At 35.3% G+C, this 27,770-nt stretch overlaps 1 protein-coding gene across 15 annotated transcripts in view; it reads right to left on the reverse strand.

The window, feature by feature from the left end:
* Positions 1 to 27,770, reverse strand: part of RAPGEF6 (Rap guanine nucleotide exchange factor 6) — a 316,707-nt gene that overhangs the window by 260,113 nt on the left and 28,824 nt on the right. For 13 of the 15 annotated variants that reach the window (XR_013166664.1, XR_013166665.1, XR_013166667.1 and 10 more), the window contains exons 2-3: positions 26,264 to 26,334; positions 24,617 to 24,673 (exon numbers count right to left, since the gene is read on the reverse strand). Coding sequence is in view for 9 of the 15 variants with exons in the window: in XM_077138332.1 (XP_076994447.1) it covers positions 24,617 to 24,673; positions 26,264 to 26,334 (128 nt within the window). In the remaining 6 variants the exon portion in view is untranslated. Of the gene's footprint in view, positions 1 to 24,616; positions 24,674 to 26,263; positions 26,335 to 27,770 lie in introns of those variants that run through there. The other 2 variants (XM_077138337.1, XM_077138338.1) reach the window with 2 other exon arrangements.

Raw genomic sequence — 27,770 nt, forward strand, 5'->3', positions numbered from 1 at the left:
TAAATAAACACACATGTTCACACAGATATAGACTTATAAGAAAATAGATAATATGAAAAAATAGTCTGATAATATTGTAGGCCATTTAAAAATTAAGTAACGGGGAATTTTTACAGGTTGCCTAAGATTTTTATACAAATCATATTCTATACAAATCAGGTTCACATGGGGGAAATGTATAGCCTTTATCTCAAGACATAAACTTCAGAAGTATATGTTTATTAGCTCTATCCTACTGATTACATCAACTTCACATTCTTCATTTTTGAAGGGTTAAAAAAAAAAAGAATATGATGACTTAAAGTCCACCAGCATATTTTTGTTCACTTAAATCTCCAATGGAAACTCAGTACTTTGCTAAATATCAGTTCATAATCTAATCTAATCTCTTTCTCTGTGTATTATTTTTTATTCCTTTTTAAATACTTTTTAAAAATATAACAACAAACAAACTCAAACATTCATAACTTATGATCATTCTGTTCTATATATACAATCAGTAATTCACAACATCATCACATAGTTGCATATTCATCATCATGAATCATTTCTTAGAACATATGCATCAATTCAGAAAAAGAACAGAAAACAGAAAAAAAAATCATACATACCATGCCCCTTACCCCTCCTTTTCACTGATCACTAGCATGTCAATCTAAATTGATTTTAACATTTGTTCCCCATATTATATATCTCTATTCTATATGTTTTACTCATCTGTTGATAAGGTAGATAAAAAGAGCATCAGACACAAGGTTTTCACAATCACACAGTCACTTTGTGAAAGTTCTATCATTACACAATCATCTTCAAGAAACATGGCTGGTGGAAAACAGCTTACATTTTCAGGCAGTTCCCTTCAACCTCCTCTCTATTACATCTTGACTAACAAGATGATATCTATTTAATGCGTAAGAATAACCTACAGGACAATCTCTTGACTCTGTAATCTCTCAGCCATTGACACGTAATTTTGTCTCATTTTGCTCTTCCCCCTTTTGGTCGAGTAGGTTTTCTTAATTCCTTGATGCTGAGTCTCAGCTCATTCTAAGATTTCTGTCCCACATTGCCAGGAAGGTCCACACTCCTGTCCCACGTAGACAGGGGGAGGGTGGTGAGTTTGCTTGTTGTGTTGGCTGGAGAGAGAGACCACATCTGAGCAACAAAAGAGGTTCTCTGGGGGGTGACTCTTAGGCCTAATTTTAACTTAACTTAACTTTAACTTAACTCCTTTGTGGAGTTAAGTTTCATATGAACAAATCCCAAGATTGGGGCTAAGCCTATTGCTTTGATTGTCCCCACTGCTTGTGAGAATATCAAGAATTCAACTTGGGGAAGTTGAGTTTTCCCCTGTTCTCACCATTTCCCCAATGGGACTTTCCAAATACTTTTTTATTCACTGTTCAAATCACTCTGGGATTTATCGGGGCATCACTCTGGACAAATCAACAAAATCTCATGCCCTACTCAAGGTTCCATGTACTTATGGTGTTCAATTATGCTGTCTACATAAGTTATATTAGGAAATGCACTAGTCAAAATTTAAATTTTATACCAAATAAACATTTTTTGCTTTAGTTTCACACATAAGTTAAAATTTTAAAATATTAATTACCATCTATTTTCAGCATCCTGCAGTAATAACATTCCTTTGTTCTTCCTCATGCAAAAACATTTTTTAAATTCGTATATTTAGTCACTATCATTATACACTCTAGGCATTCCTAAATTATACCATCTCAGTCTTTATCACCTATCTTTCTTTCTGATTTCATTTGTGCCCCCAGCCCTCCATCATTCTCCTATTCAGCTTCATTCAGTGTTTTAACATAATTGTATTACAGTTAGGTAGTACTGTACTGTCCATTTCTGAGTTTTTACAATCAGTCCTGTTGCACAGTCTGTATCCCAGCTCCAATTACCCAATATTTTACCCTACTTCTATATCCTGACAGTCTCTGTTACCAATGAAATTCTCCAAGTTTATTCAATAACATCAATTCCTATCAGTGAGACCATACAGTATTTGTCCTTTTGCTTCTGGTTAATTTCACTCAGCATAATATCCTTAAGGTCCATTCATGTTGTTACATACTTCATAACTTTATTCTGTCTTACAGCTGCATGATATTCCATCGTATGTATATACCACAGTTTGTTTAGCCACTCATCTGTTGATGGACATTTTGGCTGTTTCCATCTCTTTGCAATTGTAAATAATGCTGCTACAAACACTGGAGTGCAAATGTCCGTTTGTGTCCTTGCCCTCATGTCCTCTGAGCAGATACCTAACAATGGTATTGCTAGGTCATATGGCAATTCTATACTTAGCTTCCTGAGGAAACGCCAAACAGCCTTCCACAGCGATTGTACCATTTAACATTCCCACCAACAGTGGATAAGTGTGCCTCTTTCTCCACATCCTCTCCAGCACTTGTCATTTTCTGTTTTGTTGATAATGGCCATTCTGGTGGGTGTGAGATGGTATCTCATTGTGGCTTTGATTTGCATTTCCCTAATAGCCAGGGAAGTTGAGCATCTTTTCATGGGCCTTTTGGCCATTTGTATTTCCTCTTCTGAGAAGTGTCTGCTCAAGTCTTTTGCCCATTTTGCAATTGGGTTGCCTGTCTTTTTGTTGTTGAGTTACATAATCTCTTTATATATTCTGGATACTAGACCTTTATCTGATATATCATTTCCAAATATTGTCTCCCATTGTGTGGGCTGTCTTTTTAATTTCTTGACAAAGTTCTTTGATACACAAAAGTGTTTAATTTTGAGGAATTCCCATTTATTTATTTCTTTTGTCAATGCTCTTGCTTTGGGCATAACGTCTAGGAAACCGCCTTCTAGTATAAGATTTATAAGCTATTTCCCCACATTTTCTTTTAACAGTTTTATGGTCTTAACTCTAATGTTTAGGTCTTTGATCTATTTTGAGTTAATTTTTACATAGGGTATGAGATATGGATCCTCTTTCATTCCTTTGCATATGGATATCCAGTTCTCTAGGCACCATTTACTGAAGAGACTGTTCTGTCCCAGATGAGTTGGCTTGACTGCCTTATCAAAGATCAACTGTCCATAGATGAGAGGGTCTATATTTGAACACTCTATTCTATTCCATTGGTCAGTATATCTATCTTTATGCCAGTACCATGCTGTTTTGACCACGGTAGCTTGATAATATGCCTTAAAGGCAGGTAGCATAAGACTTCCAACTTCATTTTTTTTTTCTGTCCATTGATGAGAGTGTGAAATTGAAGTCTCCAATTATTATGGTAGATGTGTCTATTCTCTTTTCAGTGTTTTCAGTGTTGCTTCATGTATTTTGGAGCATTCTGGCTCAGTGCATAAATATTTATGATTGCTATGTCTTCTTCTTGTTGAATTGTTCCTTTTATTAATACATAGTGTCTTTCTTTGTCTCTTTTAACTGTTTTACATTTGAAGTCTAATTTGTTGGATATTAGTATAGCTACTCCTGCTCTTTTCTGATTGTTATTTGCATGGACTATCTTTTTCCAACCTTTCACTTTCAACCTAAGTTTAACCTTGGGTATAAGATGTGTTTCCTGTAGACAACATACAGATGGGCCCTGTTTTTCAATCCATTCTGCCAGTCTTTGTCTTTTGATTGGGGAGTTTAATCTATTAACATTTAGTGTTATTACTGTACAGGTAGTACTTTCTTCTACCATTTTGCCTTTCGGATTTTATATGTCATATCTAATTTTTCTTCTTTTACCTTTACTGATAGTCTTCATTTCTACATTCTTCTCCACAACTTTCTCTCTCCTGTCTTTTCCTATCTGTCTCTAGTGTCTCCTTTAGTATTTCCAGTTCACCTATCCTATCTTCTGCTTCATGAAATCTAACATTGCAGGTTTCCATTGTTTTTTTTATCTCTTCTACTACGCCTTTCATTCCCATAAGTTCTATGATTTGTTTTTTCAGGCTTTTGATTTCTTCTTTTTTGTTCATTCCTTCCCTTCTTTATATCCTCCCTCAATTCACTGATTTGATTTTTGATGAGGTTTTCCATGTCTGTTCGTATATTCTGAATTAATTGTTTCAGCTCCTGTATCTCATTTGAATTGCTGGTTTGTTCCTTTGACTGGGCCGTATCTTCAATTTTCTTAATGTGATTCGTTATTTTTTGCTGGGCATCTAGGCATTTAAGTACTTTAATTACTTTATTCTGGAGACTGTTTTCACTTCTTTTACCTAGGATTTTCTTGCTGGATGAATTTGTTGTCTATCTGTTCTTTGATATTCAGTTCAGCTTATTCTGGACCACTAGCTTAGGTTTTGCTTAACAGAGGAGAATTTTTCACTTCTTGTTTTCTTGTTTCTTGCCCTGCCTATTTGGAGCCTTTCCAACCCCACCCTTAGGAGGGTCTAGTTAGGTATTATAGATCCCAGCCAGATTTTCCCAGACCAAACTGGCCTCCTGTCAGGAGGAAAGAGTCACCTGCATTGGTTTTCCCTGTGGGTGAGACCCAGCAGGTTCAAAGACTTTCCTGTGAAGTCTCTGGGCTCTGTTTTTCTTATCCTGCCCAGTATGTGGTGCTTGTCTGCCTGCAGGTCCCACCAGCATAAGGTGATGCGGTACCTTTAACTTTGGGAGACTCTCCCTGCTGGGGCATGGTGAAGACAGAGGAAAGGTTCTAGGCTGGCTTTAATGGCTTCAAATTTCCAAGACCTGGGGAAGGCAGAGGTTCCAGAAAAGCTCTCCAACAAGCTTGTTTCTGCCTATGCCTGGGGTAGCTGCAGCCTGAGAAACCCAGCTACTGTATCCAAAGGCAGTCAAGCCTTTGTAGAGACACAGCCACAAAAAAGAAAGAGAAAAATCTCAGAGTAGGACCCCCCGTTTCTCAGGTTTGCCAATCAAGAGCATAAATTGGTAATGTTGCTTTGTGTACCTTCACATCCTATGTGCCCCCTCCTTTCCTTCAAGGCCCAGACCCTTTTAAGTATTATGTGCTATCCTATCAAAAAAATCTATTTCTTTTTTTTTTTCCTTTTCCCCTCAACCCTGCCCCGCTGGTGCTGGGGCAAAAATCAGCAACTTCTGCTTTGACCAGGTTCAGCTGAGCTCGGGGACTATTTTTAGTAGTCAGAATCTGTGAATTAATTCCACACTTGAAGCTTAGTTGCACTCAGCCCCTGCTGCTGGTAAAGTCCCTTTCCCTTCCCCTCTGAGAAGCAGTCTGAGAGGGAGGGGTGCCAGCCGCTGCAGCTTGGGGAGCTCACGGTTCTGTGGGGGCTCTCTGCCGGTCCAGCTGGTCCAGACTGGAGTATACTGTGTGTCTGGTCACTGACGTGGCCCCAGCACTTGTTCTGGACTGTTTCTGGCTATTTAGCAGCTGTTCTGGAGGACGAACTAAATCCCACACCTTGCTAAACTGCCATTTTGGAACTCTCCCTCTCTTTGGTATTTTTATCCACTATACCTAATGCTTCAATTAATTCAATATGTAGAACATTCTAGTATATATAAACCAAATCCCTTTTCCAAGCTTAGAACATATATCTAGCTGTCTACTTCACATGCTAACTTGTGTATCACAAAAACTAACTCAAACTCGACACATTCAAAATCTAACTCATTTCATTCAAGTGTGGCTCTGTTCTAGTGTTCTCTCCTCTCAATGAATAGTATAATCCTCCATCCAGAAACCTAGGACAACTCTTCAAACCATACCGCATAGCATCCAGACTAAGCTTTTTGGGCTAATTTTACTGCTTGTCATGAGAAGGAAAATTTGTCAACTTTCCAGTAAATACTTTAAAGTTCTTTATATCCCTTCCCACGTTCACTAAAGGAAGATGCAAATGAGTACAAATTCCCTACTTATGGCTCTTCTTTCAAATAAAATCAATGAGGAAAAAAATCAATAAAGGATAAATGTGTCAAAAAAACAAGGATGTTACCACCAGCCTACACAATTTTTTGCCACTTTGCTTAAGCAGTCACAAAGTTGTTCTTAGATCCTACTGTAAATGAAAGAAAAATCCTTAAATTCATTCCCACCAAATGAACTACGCTAGTTCACGAATCATACACAGGTTAGACCTTGCAAAGAATTCTAGCCTCAGATTATTGCTTGACAGGGCACCTGAAAGGTAAATAAAAGGAAAGTATGACCCTTTAACATGGGGCTATGCTATCTTCATTTCTTTGCAAACAAATGAATCTAAAAATAACCTCGCCCAGTGAAGGGAAATACTTAGTTTTCACAGATTCTTCCTTCAGAGGAATCACTGACCCCAAGATAAAGAAAGTTTTTGACATGGCCTCCACTTGCCCCTCAAGAGCCCTCTCTTGATGCTTTCTATTCTTCACTCATGGCACTTGAACACACCGGCTTATTTTCACCTTTTCTATCATGCTCCCCTCTCACTCAAGGCCAATTATACACATTTTTTTCGATATCTCTACTAATCTCTCTTCATTTAAATTTTTTACCTGGATAACTTCCACACATTTAAAAAAAAATTATTTTGTTTCTAATTAGCCAGATATAAAGCTGTGTTACTCTTAATATTTTGGAAACAGTTTTAAAGTGTAAGTTAAATACCACTAAATACCATAAATTTTAACCATTTTAAGTGCATTCAATGATTTTTTTTTTTTTGGAAATTTAAAAAATTGTACAAGTGTAACCACATCCAAATTCAGAACATTTCCATCACCACAAAAAGATTCCTTACAGCTATTTTAATAGTCAATTCCTGCTCCCACCCTCTGGCCTATGCAACCAATAATTTGCTTTTTGGTTTCTAGAGATTTGCCTTTTCTAGACAGTTTATATAAATGGAATCATATAGCAGGTGGTTTTGAATCTGACTTCTATTTAGCATGATGTTTTTGAAGTTCATTCATGTTATAACATGAATCACTACTACATTCTTTTTATTGTCAAACAATATTCCCATACATGGACACAGCACATTTTATTTATCCATTCACCAATTAGTAGACTTTTTGATTATGTCCAGTTTTAGGTTATTAGGAATATTGCTGCTATGAACATTTATATACAAGTCTTTGTAGGTGTGTATATTTTCATTTCTCTTGAGTAAATTCCGCTGTTGTTCAACATATGATACAATTATGTTTAACTTTTTAAGAAAATACCAAATTATTTCCCAAAGTGCCTATATCATTTTACATTCACACCAACAATGTATAAGGGTTCCAGTTTCTCCATATTCTTGTCAACCCTTACTGACTTCTTGATTATAGCCATTCTAATGCATATTAACTGGCATTTTATTAATTTTTGTATATAGTGTGAGATAAGGATGCAAATTCATTTTTTGCATGTGGAAATCCAATTAACCCAATACCACTACTGAAAAGACTATGTTCTTCCACTGAAATATTTTACACCTTTATTGGAAAGAAAAAGTCTATAAAATAAGAGTTTACTTCTAGACTCTCAATTCTATTCTATTGATCTATATGTTTTATCCTTATGCCAGTATTACACTTATTACCATAGTTTTATTCCAAGTTTTAAAATCAGAAAGTGTAAAATCTTTCAATTTTGTTACTTTTCAATATTGTTTTGGTTATTCTGGCCCTATGCATCTGCATATGAATTTTAGGATCAACTTGTCAATAATTTCAAAATAGCCTGCTGAAAACTCACTGCCCTCCCCCTCTCTACGTGGGACATGACTCCCACGGGTGTGGACCTTCCTGGCAACGTGGGACAGAAATCTTAGAATGAGCTGGTACTAAACATCAAGTGATTGAGAAAACCTTCTCGACCAAAAGGGGGAAGAGCAAAATGAGACAAATTAAAGTGTCAATGGCTAAGAGATTTCCAACAGAGTTGAGAGGTTATCCTGGAGGTTATTCTTACACATTAAATAGATATCACCTGTTTAGTTAAGGTGTAATGGAGAGGCTGGAGGGAACTGCCTGAAAATGTAGAGCTGTGCTCCAAGTAGCCATGTTTCTTGAAGATGATAGTATAATGATAGAGCTTTAGCAATGTGACTGTGTGGTTGTAAAAACCTCTTGTCTGATGCTCCTTTTATCTACCTTATCGACAGATGAGTAGAACATATGGATTAAAAATAAATCTATAATAGAAGGAACAAATGTTAAAATAAATCTAGTAGATTGAAATGCTAGTGATCAATGAAAGGGAGGGGTAAGGGGTATGGTATGTGTGAGTTTGTTTCCTTTTTTTTTTTTCTTTTTCAGAATAGATGCAAATGTTCTGAGAAATGATCGTGATGATGAATATATAACTGTGATTATTTTGTGAGCCATTAATTATAGAACAAGAATGGAATGATCATATGCTAAGAATGTTTGTGTTTGTATGTGGTTATATTTCATTAAAAAAATGATTATGGTGAAGAATACACAACTATGTCATGATATTGTGAGCCATTGATGGTATATCATATATAGACTGTATGTTTGTGAAGATTTGTCAATAGATGAATAAATAAATCTAAAAAATTAAAAAAAAATAGTCTGTTGAGATTTTTATAAGGATTGCATTGAATATATACATCAATTTGGGAAGTATTGCCATGTTAGCAATACTAAGTCTTCCAATTCATGAGCATGGAGTGTCTCCCCATTTATGTAGTAGGTATTTTGAAATTTCTCTCAATAATGTTTCATAATATTCAGTGTTAAGTCTTACACTTTTGTTAAATTACTAGGTTTTTCATTTTCTTTTCTTAATTTAATTTTCACTCTGCCCACATATTCTTAATAACTCCTTGAAGAAAAATGATTCGAACCTCCAAAGCATATTAAATACCGTAGTATCTGTCATGCCACTTCACACTTTTCCTTGAGAGCATTCTGTCACTATTTTAATTAGCTTCTTCTTGCCTACTATATTATAAATTCAATAAAGGCAAATACTGTTTCTGCCATCCATACCCACAGTCAGCATGAAATATAGCAAACAATTAGCAATAAATGAATGAATCAACAAATGAATGCTTGTAACTATTAAAATCTACATGAATCCAGTAAATATTTTAGAAATAATGATGCATGCAATGGGCAAGTAATGAAATATATGAAAGTCAATACTAACCCTACATGTCATTTGAATATATATATTATAGAGGCCACTGTCACAGGAGTAAACAAAAACATAAAATAGTTAAAATATACTTGAGATTACATTAGTAAATAAATGTAAGGTACACAAAGAAAATGACAAAACCTTACTCAGAGATGTGAAATTGATACTAACAATAATGTAACTTATTTTATAATAATCTTTTCAGTCACTGAATACTTTTTATAAATTTAATTTTTGATCAATACCCAACTAGAGCTCAACATATGGATTAAAAAATGCAAATAAAAAAATGAGTGAATATATATTCAAATATTTTAAAAAGAGAGCGATAACATTTATTTATTTATTTATTATTATTTATTAAGTTATAGTTCCACCAAGTAGAATAAAGCACAATATTTAAATGACTAAAGTACTTTTAAAAAAAAAAACAGAGGGTAAAGAAACTTAAATTATTAGAAGAAAATGAAGAGACCCAACAGAGATTCAATTATATATATATATATGAATCCGTTTTTTTGGTAAGATATATTTTGGCAAACAAAGTAGCAGCAGCAACAACAAAATCTATACTGTTCCCTGAAATAAATTTCAGTTTTATTAAAGGTTAAATTACTAAATACAGTTAAGAAAGTGATTCGGTCAAGAACAAAAATTTCTCATGAAAACGCAAGTGAACATAAAACCTTTGAAAAAAAAAAATTTACTCAATTCTGAAGCATGTTAGCTCAGAAAAGTTAAAGCTCAAATATAACTAGTAAAATTAAACAGAATGGTAGAAAATAAAATTCTAATATAATATGGTACAGGTTAATATCTATAATCTGTAATGATATATAGAGAAATACATTGACATTTCAAAAAGTAACAAGCAGAACTACCAATGTATGCTGAAATTAGTGGGTGAAAAATGAAAGAGAAACAGGAGATTTGCATAGTCTCAAATACCTCCCCTAAATATTTATAAATTACAAAGGGAAAAATCGTAATTATACAGTGAAGAAACCTGGCAGATACTACCTTACTTATGTCATCAAGGTTAATGGCAGCAATAATAAGACATATCAACATCATGCATCTCCCCAAGTTGAAAAATTAAGAAGGGTACATAATCTCTTTGGTATTCATCCCCACAAATGATTTACTTCAATCTAATGTGAGAAAACATCAAATAAGCTCAAATTGAAGGACAGTCTATAAAATGCCTGACTGGTAATATTCAAAAGTGTCGAGATCATGAAAGAAAATGAAGACTGAGGAAAGATCACAGATTAAAAGAGATTAAGACGACATGAAAACTAAATGCAAAGTGAGATCCTGGATTGGATCCAGGAACATAAAAGGAACATTAAGCATTTCCATGAGAGAGTAAAGCTAAGGACTGCCAGTCTGCCAGAAGACAGTGACCCACGGAGGAAGCAAACCTTTTGGCCTATGAATCCACACAGAAAATGAACAGAGTTTGAGTGATATACTGAAGATAGCACAGCTAATAAACAGTAGAGGCTAGAATGTAGACCTGGCACTGACGAAAAGTTTCAGTGGAGAAAATGGAGATAACAACAATACCATAGTGGAACAATAAGTGAGAAAAATCCAGTCCTGGTATGATCCTGGGCAGGAGAGATACCTACCTACCCTAGACTACCTGTTTCCCTCTCTGCATAAGTGAGAAATAAACTTTTATCTTACATGCAAAAAATAAATAAATAAATAAGTAACAAGCAGAAGATAAAAGTACACAATTCTCAACAGGCACACAGAACACAGAATAAAAAACATCTTCACATCACTAGTAAACAGAAAACAGAACTGAAAACAGTGAAATATTTTAACAAAACCCTCGCAAATTAGCCATATTGCAGAGACTGTGATTTAAAATTGTTTATTCATAGTTTAGTGATACTGCAAATCAGAACAACCACTTTTATGAATCAATATAACCATAAATAAATAGCACAAGTTATAAAGACGTTATATCCTTTAACTCCATCATTTTACCCTAAGAAAGTTATTCTAAAGTAATCATCTTCTGCATAATAGGATTTGAGGTGAGTTAATTTTTTCTTAACACAGCTCTATTTCCTAATTTTCCTTAATTACCTGTACAACAGAATAACAAATTGAAAAATTCAATACAAGAAAAATATAAAGGCACATATATAAATAAATATATAAAAATATAAAGGCACATATAAAGACAATCATTGCAGTAATCTAAATAACTAGCATTCTTGGAATGGTTCAGCAAATCATGATATAATCAACATAATGAAATATCATGCAAGCACTAAAATAATACCACTATAAAGTGATACATATAAAATAGAACAGCACGTTAAATACATAGCAAAGCAGAACATCTGTCATACATATTGTAAGGAAAATATGAGTTCATATGGAAGGTATGATAAAAAAACATAACAGTATGATGGGGTAAATTACTATTATTAACTTTTTTCCCAGGTGGTTGAGTTACTCAGAAGTCTCTAGGCAGCTGTTCTCAAGGATGCGGGGACAGGGACAGGTGAAGGAAGGGATGTTGTACTGCTGGGGACCTTAAGCAACTGGTCTCATTAAGAAACACCTACTGTAGCAATACTTAATTTCAAATTGGAAAATGTTTCCTCACCAACATATGTCACTTCTCAGGGAAGACTAAGGAGGGCCAAGGTCGTTAGATGTCAGGAGAGCTTCTAGCAAAGAACATTCCGTATTATAGGAAACAGAGTGTTATCTAGATAGACAAAGCATTCTTCACAAGTATATACTTTAGTAGGTGATTTAAAATTTCATGTAACTCTGTAGTCTGAATTCTGAGCAGCCTGATTAAAATAATTGATTTGAAGCCACTTAAAAATACCAAGTAAAACTTCTATTGTTCTGTTAACTTTCTACAGAATTAAATCACTTCTACAAATATCTATTTGTTCAGATTTTACCTTATTTAGCACTCACTCAATGTAAATTAACATTAGAATATTACAGTAGACAGTAAAATCTTCAAAAGCGACTTTTTTTCAGATTCATACTCATTAAGCCTTCCAAGCGTATAATAACCTGGCACAGCGGTTAATAAATTTAAAGGACATTATGTTCTTTAAAATGTTCCCCCAAATTTCCTTCTGTATGTATCTTGTAGCTGCTCCTAGCTAAAAGCTTAATAAACATTTACAACAAAGTTAAAACCTCAGGAAGTCATGATGTGCGTACGTATGTGTCTGTGTGGGTGTGCAGGAGTGGAATAAGGAGGATATGAGAGTCTACTATTCAATTAATGAAGGGAAACTTACAGTCACAGTAAATTCTAGAGAAAATATAATCACCCTGGGGAGGACAGAGGAACACCAGCCACTCTAAGGAAGACATTGTCAAGAGATTCTTTATCTTTAGTCTTAATTAAACCCTACAAAACCCCCAGGTCTCCCAGGTCATACTTCATTCCTGTGTTTCTAATCTGCATAGAGCCCCGAATAGCATAGTTTCTGACCTAATTCCCTCCCCCACCACCGCAGCCCGTCCTACAATCCTCCCAGTCAGACCGTCTGAAAAATACCTTATAAGACCCCGATATGTTCTCTCACTACTTGCTGAGGACACTGCTTCCTCCTAGTGTTCTTATATTGATGGATGTTTACCATCACACACTCCTCCTACCGCTAGACCCCAATATCAATTCCAAACTAATTTTTTCCTCTTGTCCCTAAAAATTCTCAGCTTTGAATCTCATATAATCAAATTACCACTAACTACTATCTTTCTCTGAAGAGATCAGTTACTGACCCCAAAGGTCACCTCCTCCGATTTCTGGAAGATCTAATTCTTCAGCTTACCTACTCTCTATAACCTTACTTCTGCAGGATGTTGACATTAACACAAAAATGACAGGATTATGACATTAATTTATAAGAATATAAATGATTCTTCTAACATTATGACCTCTCAATTTACTGATCTCTTTTCAAATGATCTTGTAGTCTATTTTAGATACTCATTTCCACAGTCAATAAACAGAAAAACCGATATCAGCAACAAAGATACAAGCTTCTGTTCTAGTTCGCTAGTTGCCGGAATGCAATATACCAGGAACAGAATGGCTTTTTAAAAGGGGAATTTCATTAGATGCCAGTTTACAGTACTAAGGCCGAGAAAATGTCCCAATTAAAGCAAGTCTATAGAAATGTCCAATCACAGGCATCCAGGGAAAGATACCTTGGTTCAGGAAGGTCGAAGGTTCAATAAGGTTCTCTCTTAAGTGAGAAGGCACATGGCGAACATGGCGTCATCTGCTAGCACTCTCTCCTGGCTTCCTCCTCCATGAAGCTCCCCGGGAGATGTTTTTCCTTATTCATTTCCAAAGGTTGCTGGCTTGTGAACTCACTGCTTCTTGTGGCTATGTCATTCTCTGCTCTCTCAGAAATCTTTCTCTAAAATGTTTCCTCTTTTATAGGGTTTCAGTAAACTAATCAAGATCCACCCAAATGGGTGGAGATACATCTCCACCTAATCCATTTTAACAACCACTCTTGATCACTCAAGATCACATCAAGATGTGACTTCTTAAGGAGAAGGACATCATCCAGGGAGACGATCGCATCATATTTTCAAACATACAGTACTGAATAGGCATTACAAGAAACGGTTGCCTTTACAAAATGGGATTAGGATTAAAACATGGCTTTTCTAGGGTACATACATCCTTTCAAAGCTGCACAGTTTCATAATCTGAATATCAACTATCCCACTCTTTTAAATACCACTTCCTTTAGTGTTTCTACCCCATTGTATTATCCAGGCTTCCATAAGTTAAAAAAACATGTTTTAAACAGTTTTATTCACACCTCATACAATCTACCCTAATCCATACTTTTTAACCCATAATAAACCCAATAACTCTTTTCTATCCTTCCCTTCAGTAACAAGCTTATACTTCATGTTAAATCACTGAACTGACTCCTTTGCAAACACTTCCTCAATGCTCATTACTCTTATTTTATTATACTGAATAAATCCAACTTTTGGCCTATTCTATGTCCCCTCCGCAGAATATGGTTAATACACATATAAAAAAGCACAACCATCACCAATTTCAACTGGGCTCTTAAAGCTTAAAGCTGCCTAGTAATCATGTTTCTACAGCACATTCACTATTCCTCTCCTTTTTCTCAAATAATAACTTTTCCCTCAATCAAACTTTCAACTGATGATCTCGATGCTTATTTTGCTGAGAAAATAGAAGCTATCAGAAAAGAACTTCTCTAACTAGCAAGTCAACTGCATCAAGACATCTGCCTGTACCCTGCCTGGCAAAATGAAACAACAGAACAAAAAACATCTAAATGCTCTCTAGAGGAAGAAAATATTACCTAGATCGTCTACAACTTTCATAAAGGGTCTGGAATTTAATTAAAAATGATCACGACTACTGAGAATGGGACCAAACAGCCTAAAACAAATAGCAATAAAACCACTATACTTAAAATGTTTAAGGAAAAAGAAGAGAAGATGGAGAACGCTACCAAAGAACTGGGATCTATGAAAAAGAAACAATCTAGAATTAAAAAAAAAAAAAAAAAAAGACAACAACGAAGTAAGAATTCAAAAGGGGGATTAAATATGATTGGGCACGTTTTACTTACAAATGAATAGGAGAAGATGGAAGAATAGGATAGGTCAAGTTCACCCTTGCTCAAGGAACAGCTAGAGAAGGGATGGGAAGGCGAATGAGATGGCGATTCCAGGGTGTAAATGACCTGGGAGAGTCTTCACCCCTAGTTGCAAAAGCTGAGTAACTGAGAAGCAGAAAACTGGAGACTGTCCAGCTGATGCAAACAGCCTAACACGGAAGCCCAGAGCCCTACTAAATAAATAAATGGGATGCATAATGACATAAAGGAGATCAAGAAGACACTAGAATAATATAGTGGAATTTGAAAGAATAAACAGAAAAACAGCAGATATCACAGAGATTAAACATGCTGTAGAACAAATAAAAAACATACTAAAGATACATAACAGCAGATTTAAAGAGGCAGAAGAAATAATAAGCAAACTACAACACAAGACAAATCATTTTGAACACTCAAAAGAGCAAATGGCAAAAAAAAAAAAAAAGATGGAAAAATTTGAATTGGATCTCAAAGAATGATGGACAAAACAAAGCACACAAATATAAGAATTACTGGTGACCCAGAAGGAGAAAAGAAGAATAAAGGGCTAGGAAGATTGTTCATGATATAATGGGGGAAAACTTCCCAACCCTTAAAGAACATGAATATGCAAGTCAAAGAAGCTCAGTGAACTCCAAACAGGCCTTCCCCAAGACACATTCTAATCAGTCTGTCAAATGTTGAAAAGAAGCAGAAAATCATGAAAGTGCCAAGAGAAAAACAATCTACTATATACAAGGGTAACCACATGAGACTGAATTCAGACCACACAACTGGCACCATGGAGATGAGAAGGTAGTGGTATGATATATTTAAGATCCTAGAAGAGAAAGACAAGCAGCCAAGAATTCTGTACCCAGCCAAAATGTCCTTCAATACTGAGGGACAGATTAAAACTTTCTGAGACAAACAAAGGCTGAGAGAATCTGTCAACAAGAGACTGGCCATATGAGAAATATTAAAGGGAGTTCTGCCAGTTGGAAAAAAAAAGACAGGAAAGGTTTGAAGGAGGGCACAGAACTGAAGAGTATTAGTAAGGGTAACTTAGAGGATAAAAAGAGAACGAGGAAGAAAAATATATATAGATCTTACCAAAAAAATCCAAAAGATAAGATGGTGGATCCAAGAAATGCCTTTACGTAATAACTTTGAATGCTAACAGACTAAACTTACCAATTAAAAGATACAAATTGGCAGAATGGATTAAGAAATACAATCCAGGTATATGCTGCTTACAAGACTCATCTTCAACACACAGATACAAATAGACTGAAAGTGAAAGGATGGAAAAAGATGTTTCACACAAGTTCTAACCAAAAGAAAGCAGGAGTAGCTATACTAATATCAGGCAAAATAAACAGACTTTAAATGTAAAGACATCATAAGAGACAAAGAAGGACACTGTACATTAGTTAAAGGAACAAATCACCAAGAAGAAATAACAATCATAAATGTTTATGCTCCCAATCAAGGAGCTACAAACTACAGGAGACAGACACTGGCAAAACTGAAAGGAGCGATAGATGTTTCAACAATAATAGCAGAAGACTTTAATACACCACTCTCTATAGACAGAACAACCAGACAAAAGATCAACAAGGAAGTAGGGAAGTCAAACAACTTGATAAATGAATTAGACCTAATAGATATATGTAGGTCATTACACCCCAAGACACCAGAACATACATTCTTCTCTATTTCTCATGGACCATTCTCCAAGATAGCTCATATGCTGGGGCACAAAACAGGTATTTATGAATTTAAAAACACTGAAGTTATCCAAATCACTTCTCATCACAATGGAATGAAGCTGGATCTCAACAACCACCAAAGAATAAGAACATTCAGAAATATAGGGAGATTAAATAACACACTCTTAAATAATCAGTGGGTCAGAGAAGAAACTGCTAAAGAAATAAGTAGATATCTGAAGACGAATGAAAATGAGAGTACAACATATTAGAACTCTTGGGATGCGGCAAAGGCTGTGCTGAGAGGAAATTTATGCCCTAAATGCCTATATTAAAAATCAAGAAAAAGCAAAAATCAAGGACTTAACTATTCACCTGGAAAAACTTGAGAAAGAGCAGCAAACTAACCCAAAGGCAAACAGAAGAGAAATAACAAAGATTAAAGCAGAGTTAAATGAATGGGAGAACAAAAGAATAACAGAAAGAATAAAAAAAACCAAAAGTTGGTTCTTTGAGAAAATCAATAAAATCAACAGGCCACTAGCAAGACTGTCAAAGAAAAAAAGAGAGACAATGCAAATAAACAAAATCAGAAATGAGAAGGGGTGCATTACTACAGACCCTGAAGAAAGAAAAGAAATCACAAGAGGATACTATGAACAACTATATGCCAACAAAATAGACAACTTAGATCAAATGGACAAATTTCTAGAAACACACAAACGAGCTATACTGACTTAGGAGGAAAGAGAACATCTCAACAAACCAGTAACAAGTAAAGAGATTCAATCAGTCATCAAAAATCTTCCTACAAAGAAAAGCCAAGGGCCAGATGGATTCACAGCGGAATCTTATCAGACAGTCCCAAAAGAACTAACACCACTTCTGCTCAAACTTTTCCAAAAAAACTGAGGAAAAAGCTACACTACCTAACCCATTTTATGAAGCTAAAATGATTTTAATATCAAAAATGGGTAAAGATGCTATAAACTACAGGCCAATCGCCTTAATGAACACAGATGCAAAAATTCTCAAGAAAATACTAGCAAATCGAATTCCACAACACTTTGAAGGAATCATACACCACAATCAAGTGGGATTTATACCACAAATGCAAGGATAGTTCAATACAGGAGAATCAATTAACGTAGTACAGCACATTAACAAACCAAAAGAGAAAAATCACATGATCATCTCGATTGATGCTGAAAAAGAATTCAACAAAACTCAACATCCTTTCCTGATAAAAACACTTTCAAAAATAGGACCCAAAAGTAACTTCCTCAATATGATAAAGGGCATCTATGAAAAACCCATAGCCAGTATTGTACTTAATGGTGAGAGACTGAAAGCTTTCCTCCTAAGATCAGGAACAAGACAAGGATGTCCACTGCCAGCACTATTATTCAACATTGTACTAGAAGTTCTAGCTAGAGCAATCAGGCAGGACAAATAAATAAAAAGCATCCAAATCAGAAAGGAAGATGAAAAACTTATATTATTTACAGATGACACAATATTATATTTGGAATAATCCTGCAAAATCCACAACAAAGTTACCTGAGCTAATAAACAAAACCAGCAAGGTAGCAGGATATAAAATTAATGTTTAAAAATCAGTAACATTTCTATACACAAGCAGCATTATTCACAATCACAGAAGACGGAAACAATCCAAAGTCCAGGGTACAGGGGGAAAGCTGCTATTGCATGCTCTGGGCTATGTTTAACATGACAACATCAGTACCACCACAGCAACAGGAGTGGGTAAATGATGGTAGGAGGGACAAGAATTAAGGAGAGGTTTAAATTTTCTATTTGATGAGGGTGTGTTTATTGATTATCCTCCCCCCAGAAAAAGTAGGTGCAGTTCTAAAATATAGACAATGTCTTCCTTTCCCCTGTGTTCTGAACTACCTTAATCCTGACCTGATCGGCTTCTTTCTTATCTCTAAATACCAGGTTATAGATATATATATATAAAGCAGCCTCTCAAAGTCCAGAAATAATAATTACCACTCCAGACTAAATCTGTCTGCTGTAAGAGCTTATAGTCTAGGCCCCTGTTTTCTTATAAACATTTTCTAAAGGAGACCATACAATAATTTTCGTTCATTTCTGGCTTATTTTGCCTCACCAAATGTCCCACAGTTTTGTTCACATTGTTGCATACCTCACGATTTCATTCCTTTTTGTAGCAGCACAATATTTGATCATAAATATCCACCATCATTCACTAATCTACTTCTCAGTCAGTGTATCCATCAGCCACCTGCATTTATTAGGCATGATGTATAATGCTCATAGTCCACAGTCCATCAAGACTCTCAATTTTAGATAATTTCACTACTCCCAAGAGAAAGATAATCAATAAACACACCCTCATCAAATAGGTCCGGGAATCGACGGGAATCGAATCCGAGTCTCCTGCATGGAAGGCAGGCATTCTAACCACTGAGCAACCTGTGCACCCCACACCTACTTTTGAGACCAAAGGGAGAAAGGTTTATTTTGTCCAGAATTTAAATTTTCTATAGCACATAATCTAACTCAATCTCTGTATATAGCTCTTTCAAACAAATGAAACACAGGGAGCCCAGAACAAGAATGAGGGCCTTTCCTATCTCTCAGCCAACACAACAAGCAAACTCACTGCCCTCCCCCTCTCTATGTGAGGCATGACTCCCTGAGGTGTAAACCTCCCTGGCAACATGGGACAGAAATCCTAGAATGAGCTGGGACTTAGCATCAAGGGATTGAGAAACCCTTCTCAACTGAAAGGGGGAAAAGAGAAATGAGACAAAATAGTCAGTGGCTGAGAGATTTCCAAGAGAGTTAAGAGGTTATCCTGGAGGTTATTCTTATGCATTATATAGATAACCCCTTTTTAGTTTAGGGTGTATTAGAGAGGCTAGAGGGAAGTGCCTGAAACTGTAGAGCTGTGTTCCAGTAGACATGTTTCTTTAAGATGATTGTATAATGATGCAGCTTTCGCAAGTGACTGTGTGATTGTGAAAACCTTGTTCGGATGCTCCTTTTATCATCAGTATGGACAGATGAGTTAAAAAAAATGTGGATTAAAAATAAATAAATAATAAATAATAGAGGGAAGAAATCTTAAAATAAATTGGGTAGAGGAAATACTAGTGGTCAGTGAGAGGGAGGGGTAGGGGGTATGGTATATATGAGTTCGTTCTTTTTTCTTTTTATTTCTTTTTCTGGAATGATGTAAATATTCTGAGAAATGATCACGGTGGTGAATGTACAACTATATGATGATATTGTGAGCCACTGATTGCACACCAAGTGCGGAATGTTCATATGCTAAGAACGTTTGTGCTGAATGTTGATTGATTTTATTTATAAAAATTAAAAAAAAAAAAGAATGAGGGCCTTTAATCCTGTATAACTTAATGTAATGCCTGAATAAATCCTAGAATATATTAAGCAGATAATCAAAAGTATTGGCAAAGTCCCCTGAGGGATGGTAGAAAAAATATGGAAATATTGAACTTTACAATCAGGAAATCTTCTGATACTGTGTCAAATATTAGGGACACCCATATCTATATAATGGTCATCTATATAATGCATAAGAATAACCTCCAGGATAACCTCTTAACTCTCTTGGAAATCTCTCAGCCACTGACTATTTTGTCTCATTTCTCTTTTCCCCCTTTCAGTTGAGAAGGGTTTCTCAATCCCTTGATGCTAAGTCCCAGCTCATTCTAGGATTTCTGTCCCATGTTGCCAGGGAGGTTTACACCTCAGGGAGTCATGCCTCACATAGAGAGGGGGAGGGCAGTGAGTTTGCTTGTTGTGTTGGCTGAGAGATAGGAAAGGCCCTCATTCTTGTTCTGGGCTCCCTGTGTTTCATTTGTTTGAAAGAGCTATATACAGAGATTGAGTTAGATTATGTGCTATAGAAAATTTAAATTCTGGACAAAATAAACCTTTCTCCCTTTGGTCTCAAAAGTAGGTGTGGGGTGCACAGGTTGCTCAGTGGTTAGAATGCCTGCCTTCCATGCAGGAGACTCGGATTCGATTCCCGTCGATTCCCGGACCTATTTGATCTTGAGGCTTACTCTTGTGAACCTTACATAGGTAATGGAGAAGCGCAGCCTATCTATAGGTATGCCTGAGAGTTACTTCTGGAGGACCTCTTTTGTTGCTCAGATGTGGCCTCACTCTCTCTAAGACCAACTTTGCAAGTGAAATCATTGCCCTCGCCTCTATGTGGGACATGATATCCAGGGGTCAAAGTCTTCCTGACAGTGTGGAAGTTGACTCCCAGGGATAAATCCAGCTCTGTCACCTTGGGATCAACAATCCCATCCTGACCAAAATGGGGGAAAGAAGTTTACCTAATAAAGTATCAGTGGTTGGGAGAATTCAAGTAGAGTTGAGAGGCCACTCTGAGGTCACTCTTATGCAAGCTTCAGTTAGACTTTGCTATCTATCATAGCTTGCTAAACCCCAACCAAAACCATTCCTGCCAATCTTAAAGAACATATAGGGCAATATATAAGAACCTACAAAGGTTCTGCCCACTAGGGTAACTTTCCGGAAACCTACATCCTCCAGATGGGTCCCTGGAGCAGATAAGTCCTGAAACCTAGTGGGCCCAGCCTCTCTGGAACATCACCTAGTTCCATCTCCCTACCCTACATTACTGACAGCCCCTTCCAACATGAAAGTTAGATGGTCATAGCCCAAATGAACCTAAAGAGTGGGAGAGAAAGACCAAAGGTGATGGTGTAGTTATATACAGAAGGTAGATTTTAACAAATCAGTATGATTGCTGAATCATTAAATTGATATTTCTTAGTCTCCAGTATTTTAGAGCAGCTAGAAGTAAAAACTTAAAATTGTGGAACTGGTATCCGTACCAAACTTTGAAATCTGTTCAACAACTAATTTGTGGTGCTATGATTTGAAATTTATTGCTTTTGTATATATGTTATTTATACACACACAAAAAGTCGATTGTGATGATAAAAATATTTATTCCTTCTAACCTCCTATATTCTGGAGCAGTTAGAAGGAAAAATCTAAGATGATGGTATGGCGGCCCATGACAAACTCTGGGATCTGTCCTGTAACTACTCGTTGAAGAGTGCTTTGAAAACTATTGCTTTTTTCGTTCTTTGCTTTGATTATATATGTTATACTATACAATTAAAAAAGTTAAAAACAAAACCAAAAAGGTATGTTTGGGCACAGGAGAAGACAAGAATTCATAAACTAGAACATAAGTCAACTGAAAATATGCAAACTGAAGAACAGAGAGGAGTAAAAAAGGGATGGGAAAAGGGGAAAACAATATAAAGGAGATACAGGACAAAATGAAAAGGGATAACATTTTAACTGGAATCCCAGAAAAGGAAGAAAGAAGCAATAAATGAAGAGATGGTTGTGAAAATTTTCTAAGATTGATGGGAGACAGCAAACCACAAAATTAAGAAGGTCTACAAATCCCAAATAGAATAAATCCAAAGAAAGCCACATCTGGGAAGATTTAGTTACAACTGCTGAAAACAAAAAGAAAAAGAAAATCCTCAGATGGAGGCAGAGAGAAATAAAAGCATATTACCTGTAAAGAAGTAACTGTAACACTGGTCACCGACTCAACACTTACAAAGTGTTGAAGAAAAAACTGCCAGCCTAGAATTCTATACGCAGAAAAAAATATTCTTCTAAGACAATAATGAGAAGAACAAAAGAAGAGCAAAGAAGTGGAATATACATGTTCACAGATTAAAAGCTTCAATATCATAAAGATGTCAATTCTCTTCAAACTGATTTACAGATTTAACATCATCCTAATGCAAAACCCAGAGCCGACCTATAAGTTTTCATATACGTGCTTGTTGATTCTAGAGTTTATATACAAAAGCAAAGCAATACTAACAGCCAGGGTAATTCTGAAAAACAAGTTACTTACAAAACACAGGCAATCAAGATGTATTACTAGAATAATTAAAAGAGGGAAGTCTGACACAAAGACAGATGAATAGGTCAACAAACAAAATGAAGAGACCAGAAAGAGACACATATATATATATGATCACTAAATTTGAAATAAAGAGAATATTGTAGTGAAGTAAGGGAAAAGATGATTTTTCAATAAGTGGTGATGGATCAAATGGATATCCATAGGGATAAATAATGAATTTCACCAGTGATAAAATTCAAGCTTTCAATCAAAAGTTACAAGTTTACAAAACTTGTATCTACTACTATGATCTTGATACTTCCCAAAACTTTTCTGATGAGATTAACAGTGATGTTAAAAAATGAGATTTTTTAATAATGCATAATAAAATGTCAAAACGTGGAAGAACTACATTATTCAGAACACCAATACTTTTAGATGACCAGTCATGAAATGACAAAATCATGCATGCCTAAATGATCCATTCATAATGTAAGATAGACCAATTTTTTTTTTAATGCACCAGAGTAACAAAGAATTCACTGATAAAGTTTCAGGATCAACACTGTAACAGGACTAAGAAATCTGTACAGTTTTGGTACTATCAAAGAAGCATATAAGTATCAGGCTACTAAAATACTCCTCATTTTCCAGCTTCCTGTATGGGTAAGATGAGATTTCTTTCATTTGAAAAAAGGTATGCAACAGAATATTGAAGAATGTAGAGGATATGGTAACTTAAAATTAACGTCAACCAGACACAGATTTGCAAATTACATTTAATTTTTCTTGAAAATGTAGCTATTTATTATAAAAGATATAGCATATTAACATGTAATAGGTTTATTATTGTTTTAAAATGAAAATAAATACTTTGAAAATTAAAAAAAATTACTCAACTCTAACTTCATATCATAAATAAACTATCAATTTTAAGATGTACTATAGCTCTAAATATGAAAATGAAAACAAAAACTTTTAGAAGAAAAACAGAAGAACAGCTTCATAATATCCAGAAAGGTAAAGATTTTTTAAACAGGGCACAGAAAGCACTAATCACAAGGGAGAAATTAAGAAAATTAGGAATTTCCCTTCAGATGTGGTAGGAAAGATGCATGAAGGTGTCATTAATAGAGTGAAAAAGCAAGCAACATGGTGGGAGAAGACATTTGCAATACGTTATCCTACAACAGACTTAGACAAGACAGACAATCCAATTAAAAAATGGTAAAACCATGAATGGGATTTCATTTTAAAAAGTTACTCAAATAGTCAACAGAACTTAAAAATAAAAAACAAAAAAGACCACACAAACACACACACACACACACACACACACACACACACAAAACAGCAACAAAAACCTATGAAAATCATTCAGCACCATTAGTGGTGATTTATCCAAAATAAAATCACAATAAGATAACACAACGAAATACATAATCAAAAAGATGTCTTTGAATGGCTAAAATTCAAAACTAACAACAACAACAAAAAAAACTGCCACTATCAACGGTTGTCAAAAACGTGGAGTAAATGGAACTTATCATATGCTGCTGGTTGTTGAAACTGGTACATTATTTGAGAAAACTGTGAGTGTCGCCCAAATTTGAACATGAGCACTTCCCATAATTCTATTCCTAGGTGTCTGCCCAACAGGAATGAATGAATAAGAGCATAAAGGACATGAAATATGTGCATAGAAACATTATTGTCCATGACAGTAAAAAACCGAAAAGGATCCAAATATTCATTAAGAGTAGAATAGATAAATGAATTATATTATTTCCATATAATTGTATACTATATAGCAGTAAAAAAGAAAAAATGCAAAAACATGGAAGAATTTCAGACATATGTCAAGTAAACAAAGCCTGATGAAAAGATTCCCCCTCTATGAAATTCAAAGAGGCAAAACTAAGCTATATTAACAAAAGTGAAATTGTGTGATTACCTTCCTAGAACAGTGTTGACCAGAGGCTTCTGGAGAGCTGGTATTTTCTACACTTTCATTGGGGTACTAGTTAAACAGATGTATATATTTATTAAAATCCATCAAACTATATACTTCAGATATGTGTATTTGTGTACTCTATGGTATGCCATACTTCACAGTTCATAAATATATTTCAAACAGCTCTACAGAAATTGCTCCAGAATATGACTATCAAGTCTATGACTATCAAGTCTAACAGTCAAAATTTAAACATAAAGTCATATATTTAAGCTAATTATGGAAATACTTACCAAAAAAGAATTTGATTGCCACTGTATCTCTCATAGCGCGCTCTTGCAGACATTAATCTAACATATTAAAAAAAGGTAAAAAATTTTGAAGATTATTTTAACTTAATTTTGTTACAGCAATTCTATTATAATCACATCAACAGAAAGTGGTCTAAATTTTCACTAAACCACATGAATTGAGAAACATAAACATAAAATGCAGCAGGAATTTCAAAGTAGCAATTACGTAGTATTATGTGGCAACAATTACAAAACTCTTATGTGTATGATAAAACATGTCAATGCACACAAGTTCTTTTTTATTAAGAAAACATAAAATAAAACATTTGTCTTGTTCAGTACTGAATCCTCAGCCCAAAGAACAATTACTAGCAGAGGTAAGTGCACATTACACAAATGCACACACACGCAACATTTTTTGAATAAATATATGAATCTGCATTTAAAACATACAGAAAAATCAAAACTTCTCTGACATATTTAAATTAGTATTACTAAATGCTCTAGTTTTCAGTTTTGTTCTTTCTATAACTGTTTGATATATATTAATATCTAAATTATGTTACATTATACAGAAGAAACAGAAAATTATAAATAACAATTATAATTCAACAATCTGGTCCATAACCAAGAAACAGCCAGTGAATACGTAACATGATGGATAAGGAGGTTATGGAAGGAAAACATATTTTAATTAAAATTTAGCACAAAGGTAAACGCAAAGTTGAAATGCTTTGTGCTTTAAACAATTCTAACGCATTTCTTTCAAATATAACCTCAATGATATAAGGTAAGTAGGGAATATAGCCCATTTTACAGCAAAATGAGGCTCAGAAAGTTTATGGGTCTTGTCCACACCAGCCTGTGCTAAATCAAGGTTCCTGCTTCTTTTATTTTAATACAACATATCATGCCCATCTTAAGTATTTGACATAATACATATCAATACAAACTATAAGAGAAAGTAAGAAGTTTGTTTCATGTGTACTTAAAACTCGCTAACACACATTGAGCATCTTATATGGTAAGTACTGTGCTCTGCTTTAGACAGTCTCATTTAATCCTTAAAACATTGTACAGAATATACTATTATCCTTATTTTTAGAGGGCAAAACTGAAGCTTAGAAGTTAAGATTTGATCAAGATCTCATGGTTAAGCAAAACTGGGGTAAGAGAAGCATATTCCTTTGCCTATCTTATAAAAATCCCTAAGTGATGTGGCCCCTGCAAGTACTAATGCGAATTCATGTTCTACAATGCTCTACTTCTCTTCTCACTGTGCTCAGCCACCAAAGCCTTCTTTCTTGGCTTAGATGGGTCTTTCCTGCCATTTAGGTATCTGCTTGACAATTACTCCCTCCGAGAGGCCTTCCAAATTCAAGCAGCTACCCACATAGTTTATTTTACATCCTTTATTGTATTCACAGTACGTATCACTACTGGATATTACATACAATTTTTACGTCAAGTATTTTCCCCTTACCTCGAGATCACTCAGCAGAATATAAATTCCAAGAAACTAGGGATCTATTCTATTAAGTATTATAAACTCCAAAACCAGTAAGAGAAATATAAAAGGTGCTTAAAAAATATGTGGTCAATGAGTAACTCCAGAGAACCTGCTCTTAAACATAGTACTTCACTTACCTAAGCTGATGTTCCCTGAGATTTGATAATATTTCCATTCCATGAAGGTAAGAATAAATAGTATTTAAGTCCTGTGGAACAGAATAAAAAGTTTTCATATTATAGTTCATATATACATTTAAAAATATAACTACATTCCACAATTTTGATTTTAAACAAACAACCTTTTATGACAGTTGTAACTATCGTGAAGACTGATCAAATCTGTGAACCACAAGAGATCGAGAGGTAGAAAAGATCTCCCTCAACTCCCACAGGAACCCTCTTCAACACGGCTGACAGCCTCAACTCAAACCAAAATCTCATTAATGCACTTAGAAGTCTTTTTCAGTTCTACACAGATGCAACCTTCTCCTCTTCAGTAGACTCCAAATATTTGAAAACAATTATCCAATTGTGTTTTCGGCCTCATTTTGTTTTATTATCCATAACACGGTCACAATATTTGCAGGTTTCATATCTTTAAGCACTTCTTACTGAAATTCTCTTGAGATGACACAATCCGTCAATATTCTTTTTAATTTTTTATTTTTTTACATGGGTAGGAATCAAACCCGGGTCCTCTGGCATGGCAGGCGAGCATTCTTGCCTGCTGAGCCACTGTGGCCCACCCCCGTCAATATTCTTTTAACACAACTCTTTAAAGATGCCCAAACTGACATGACCTACCAGTAAATTAAAAAGACCTCTGATGGGAGAATCTTACTGTTCACTCTTTGAATGAGATATGCCTGGCCCTCACTCAGATAACTAATAGGTATAAAATAACCAGGATGGCATAGCATAACCTCAGCTACGAGAAGTAGCACATGAAAAGAATGTGGGAGCAATCCATCCTGAACGAAAGTGGTATTTTATCATTGATGTTATCTAAAATTGTTGGTGTATGGCAATAATAAAAAGCAGGCAGCCTTGGATTCTCTATATAAAATTGGACTTCCTCATTGCTTATACCCAGGGCAAACTACTCTAACTAATGTCCTCTCTGATATGCAACTAGCCATAAGAATTTGAAGATGACAGTAGAGAAGAAAACGAAAAGAAACTAAAAGCAAATTGCTTTCCAGATGGTCATAAGACAAACAGAGCCGCTAAGGAACACAGGAATAAATGGTGATTCCAAAGATCATGACTGCCAATTAACTACGATGGACTGAACAACCACACTTACATCTCTGTTAATTCCTTCCTAAAATCAAAGCAAAAAGATTTTTAAGTACAAAAGAAAAAAAAATTAGGATGAATAGAAAACAAATGAGAGAGGTCTACAAAACCATGGAAGACAGAAAAGCAGATGGAGTCGGGACTTCCAAAGATGGCCACTGGGATCTCTCATCCTACATGCTCTTCTACAACAGGACCGCCCTACTCCCTACCAACAACTGTGCTCTACGTGACCTCCCACACATCTGGGTTAGTCCGGTGATTTGTTCTGACCAAAGCAATGTGGCAGAAGGAGCTGTGACCTCTGAAATCTAAGTGCCCCAGCAACACATGCTGTGAGGAA

Source organism: Tamandua tetradactyla, chromosome 20 (genome assembly GCF_023851605.1).
Source record: "Tamandua tetradactyla isolate mTamTet1 chromosome 20, mTamTet1.pri, whole genome shotgun sequence".
Taxonomy (NCBI): domain Eukaryota; kingdom Metazoa; phylum Chordata; class Mammalia; order Pilosa; family Myrmecophagidae; genus Tamandua; species Tamandua tetradactyla.